This window comes from Sinocyclocheilus anshuiensis, unplaced genomic scaffold (genome assembly GCF_001515605.1).
Source record: "Sinocyclocheilus anshuiensis isolate Anshui unplaced genomic scaffold, SAMN03320099.WGS_v1.1 scaffold6009, whole genome shotgun sequence".
In the NCBI taxonomy this organism is placed as follows: Eukaryota; Metazoa; Chordata; class Actinopteri; order Cypriniformes; family Cyprinidae; genus Sinocyclocheilus; species Sinocyclocheilus anshuiensis.
In genome coordinates, this window is record NW_015551323.1 from 1,005 (window position 1) to 5,268 (window position 4,264).

Sequence of the window (4,264 nt, forward strand, 5' to 3'; positions counted from 1 at the left end):
TAAATGTGTGAATGTATGAAACCAATTAGAATCTGGAAACACTTTACGTATAACATAGAGAGAATGTATGTGTGTGATAATAATATATCACCTTATAGGTAACACATGGCAATATCACTCTTAATATAGGGCAATTCACGAGTTCGCACTTACATATAATAGGATTTAGCAAATAATAAGCATATTTGGTGTGCTGTCTTGAAGGAGGGCTCCGAGCTCAGAATATAGCCCGAACCCAGAGAACTCCCCCCACTTCTAGTATGGGATGAGAATAGTTTAAGAGTGAGGCGTTGGGGTGGAGGAGGGATGCCGGAAATCTGTCGTGGGACAGAGGTGAGTTGGCTGGGTGTATATATGTATGTATGTATGTATGTATATATATATATATATATATATCATACTAATTAGGTTGATCAATTAGACGAGTTCCACCTGTGCTGAATTGGCTGATTATCTGATCGTGCTCCTCCCGAACCTTGTTAATAAAACATCATTAAATGACATGTGTTACACTTCCAAAACTAGCCATTTCTGTACTGCCATTCCTTGAATGTGCATTCACAATTAAGGCATCCACAAGACCTTTATGTAGTAGTTAAGCTCAATTTGAGCATTTTAAACTTTAAATTGAAATCCGTAGTCAGTGTTTAACTTTGAAGGCCAAAGACTGGATGTCCTGTTGAAAAGAGAGAGACACGCAGGAATTCGGCCAGGCTTATTTGTAGTTATTCAAATATTTCCATTGCTATGTAAAGGCAGACACACGCTCCCACACTCACACACATGTTCAACTATTAACTACCTGAACGTCAGGACTCAATGATGAGCTATAATCTATGCTATTGAAAGTAAGATTAATGATGAAACACTTGAGATGCGCAGCTGTCCTTCTGCTCTCCACATCTGCACAGGTGGGTTGAAACTCAAAGCTTTATTTACACAAGCAAATCAAAGAGTTGGGATTCTGATAAAAGCTGTTCAACCTTTTTACAAGACGGTTACTATAGGTAAAAGTCATTTTGAATTACCGCAGTTTTTAGTTGCTGGAATACTTAACATTTGAGGCTGTTGTTATTTATTACTATATTGGTTTGATCAGCTCAGGTAAAGTGCAATTCTGGGGGAAAAATTTACAAATGTAACCTGAATTGATATAACTTTAAAAGTTCAAATAATATAGCTTGCTATTTTAGCATGCCTGGGGCAGGGCTATTAGTGTAATTGAAGTACTGTGATAAACACAAAGAATATTATATATGCATACTTATAATAATTACTAAAATACTTTTCTTGTTGAAGGGCTCAAGAGATGAGTAAAAGATGCCGTGCTCTGGGGCCAAAAGAACCCGATATATCATCTTAAGTGTGAGTGTGGTCGTCTGTGTATTTATATTCTCCCGACCTTCTGTACAAAGACTTCTCTTTGGAGCATGTGCATGTGGTCAGTGCGTGTCAGACATTGCTCATGACACCTGGTTCCAAAAGCGCTACGACCCCTACGCCCAACCCTTACTGACTAAGAAAAACTGCATACTCAGCAACGCCCTCTATTGGTGGTGGCAAGTAAGTGTTTTAGCCGATATAGCCACAATGTTAGGATTCTTTATGCTGTGTCATTACTGGCATTAATTATTACTGTGATACCTTGAAGAAAAACAACCTAGTTGCTTGTACCACTGGAAACCATTGGTTTAAACTTGTAATTTAGCAGAGAAGACAGCTCTGTTAATCATGATTGTTCTTCTGTAATATTTGAACAGAAGCTACAATATAAGAGTAGAGTGAACTACAACGCAGTAGCGGAGATGTTATTTGGCATCTTCCCGAATGAAGAAGATTACTCTGATGCTGGTCCAGGCCGCTGCAGAACCTGTGCTGTAGTGGGAAATTCTGGGAACCTCAAAGGATCCCACTACGGTGCGCTCATTGATGCCCATGATCTTGTCATTAGGTGAGTGAGAGAGCTGTTAACTGCATGTGGTCTATAACTAGAATAACCTTTCCATACATTTTCTTACCTGTCTTCTCTCGACATGTAGATTGTGCTATAATGTTAAGTTCATCTAAGGTTTGTGTTGTGTTATTAGCATTGCAAGTCACATACAAAAACAAAAGCTAAATCAACCACAATATAATTGTAATGATAACTTGGTCGGAGTGTTGTTATATGCACAATATAGCAAATGTTTATGTTTTACTGTGGAGTGAATGTCTCTGGGCAGTTCTAACTTTGCATAAAGATATTTGCATTAAAAAGTACATTTAAATAGGAGCCATGGGGTGTATGCTTCTAACATACAATATGTTTCCAAAACACCTGCAAAATCTCACAGGAATGCCTCTGGAAACAGAAACAGGGCACGCTTTGGTTTTGTTAACACAGAGAAATTGCAGCTGATATCTGAGAGTGGAATCCAGCCACCGAAGGATGGTGCCTGTATAGACAGAGCATGTCAGAGCCTGCACTAAGGTCCAGAAGGACCAACATGTAGAAGACACAGTCCTCAAAAGACTGTGAAGTGGTCAGAAGAACTGGACTTATTAACCAAATCAGATAGAGAATATGAATGTGTTAGTGTGAAGACAGTCAGGATTAAATTCTAGAACTATAAAAGTCCTGACAAATCGTATGTTCTCACCAAATATAGACGTGTGGCACACACACACACACACACACACACACAAAATGCCAGAATGAATTAGACTTGAATTAGTGAATGAATAAAAATAAGGTGTACTGCATCAAAGGGCACATAAAACATCTGCCTAAATCATTTTGTCAGGATAAATAAGGGCCCAACCGAAGGCTTTGAGCAGGACGTGGGGTCTAAGACCTCTCACCGTATCATCTACCCCGAGAGCGCCGTGGACATGGACAACTCCACTCACCTGGTGCTGATCCCTTTCAAGACTGTGGATCTGCAGTGGCTCATCAGCGTCTTTACGACCAAACACATCGATCGGTGAGACCGGTTTAACAAATGAGCACACATGACGACACTCTTGTGAATTCAGTTGTGTAAAATTTGTCATTACTTTTACTTTAAAGCATGCTTCATCACTTTTACCATAAAGACATCACTTTATTTCATCAGTGCCTACACTCCTGCTTCAGCCTGTAGGTTTATTCTTATTTTTTATGTTGACCACTATTCACCTTTACATATTTACATACAGTAAATAAAGTTTCCCCTAGAAGCACTGCAATTGTTCAAAATATGCCATAACAGCATAATTGTCTTTCTCTTTAGAACGTATGTTCCAGTGAAACCCAGTATAAAAGCAAACAGGGACAAGGTGAGTAGTCATCAGTCAGTCAGTGCTTCAACATGTTAACCAACCAATAAAACAGCCTATCAGGCATTCACCCAGAAGAGATGTTTGAGTATTTTATGTGAATAATACTTATAAATGTGATTTTGGTGTGATTTCTTTTTGTGGCATCAGGTGATGATCCTCCATCCTGGTTTTCTGAAATATATTCAAGAGCGCTGGATGCAGAAACATGGCAGATACCCATCCACTGGTTTTATTACACTCATATTTGCCTTGCACATCTGTGACCAGGTAAAACGGATAGAATATTAACACGTATATTATTAAAAGAATGCAATGCAGCATTCATACACTAGGAAGAGTCTGTAAAAACAGGGCCCAATATACAGTATAGTTATTATATGCATTGTAGCGAATCAGCTCATGGGGAAATATGAATAATTAATCTTAACTAGTTATAATTAATTATAAATATTTAGATCCGCTGTAAATTGTGTTTTTGATTGGTCCAGACGCTACAGCATTATGGGATTGAATGATAATGTCCACTATGGTTTCGGACACCACAAATAGTGTACTATATAAGGGTTTAGGGTGTGATTTCAGACACAGCTAAGAAGTCAGGGCAGGATATATTGAAGAGAAAAAAAAATGCCAAAATAGAATTTTGCTTATCATAGGCCTGCAAAGCCGCATTTGAAAGCTTGGTTTATAGTGCTTGCAATTCAGGCTTTTGCATGATTATAATGCACGATCACTTTTATATGTCGGTGCTGTTTATAGTGCAGTGGCACTATAATGTTTTGTAATGTTTGATCTCCTCTATAGTGCTTTCTTTGAAATACAATATTCTGTGTAGAAATAAAATGGGTCAGATGCACAGTGTGGTCTGCACCAAATAACACACATGAATCGTGCCAACTCAAATGTAAACATGTTACTGACATAACATTATCATGTTTTATTTTAAATTTTTTTTTTTTTTTTT

The 4,264-nt window shown here is 38.1% G+C and overlaps 1 protein-coding gene across 2 annotated transcripts in view; it reads left to right on the forward strand.

Annotated features, from left to right (window-relative positions):
- The first annotated feature begins 543 nt into the window (after positions 1 to 543).
- The window catches only part of LOC107663473 (CMP-N-acetylneuraminate-beta-galactosamide-alpha-2,3-sialyltransferase 1-like), a 13,194-nt gene continuing 9,473 nt past the window's right edge, over positions 544 to 4,264 (forward strand). Inside the window, exons 1-6 of one of the 2 annotated variants that reach the window (XM_016453715.1) lie at positions 544 to 911; positions 1,300 to 1,563; positions 1,761 to 1,951; positions 2,784 to 2,963; positions 3,252 to 3,297; positions 3,448 to 3,567. In XM_016453715.1, the coding sequence (XP_016309201.1) occupies positions 1,321 to 1,563; positions 1,761 to 1,951; positions 2,784 to 2,963; positions 3,252 to 3,297; positions 3,448 to 3,567 (780 nt within the window). In that variant the 5' untranslated portion in view covers positions 544 to 911; positions 1,300 to 1,320. The remainder of the gene's footprint in view (positions 912 to 1,299; positions 1,564 to 1,760; positions 1,952 to 2,783; positions 2,964 to 3,251; positions 3,298 to 3,447; positions 3,568 to 4,264) is intronic. The other variant, XM_016453716.1, reaches the window with a different exon arrangement.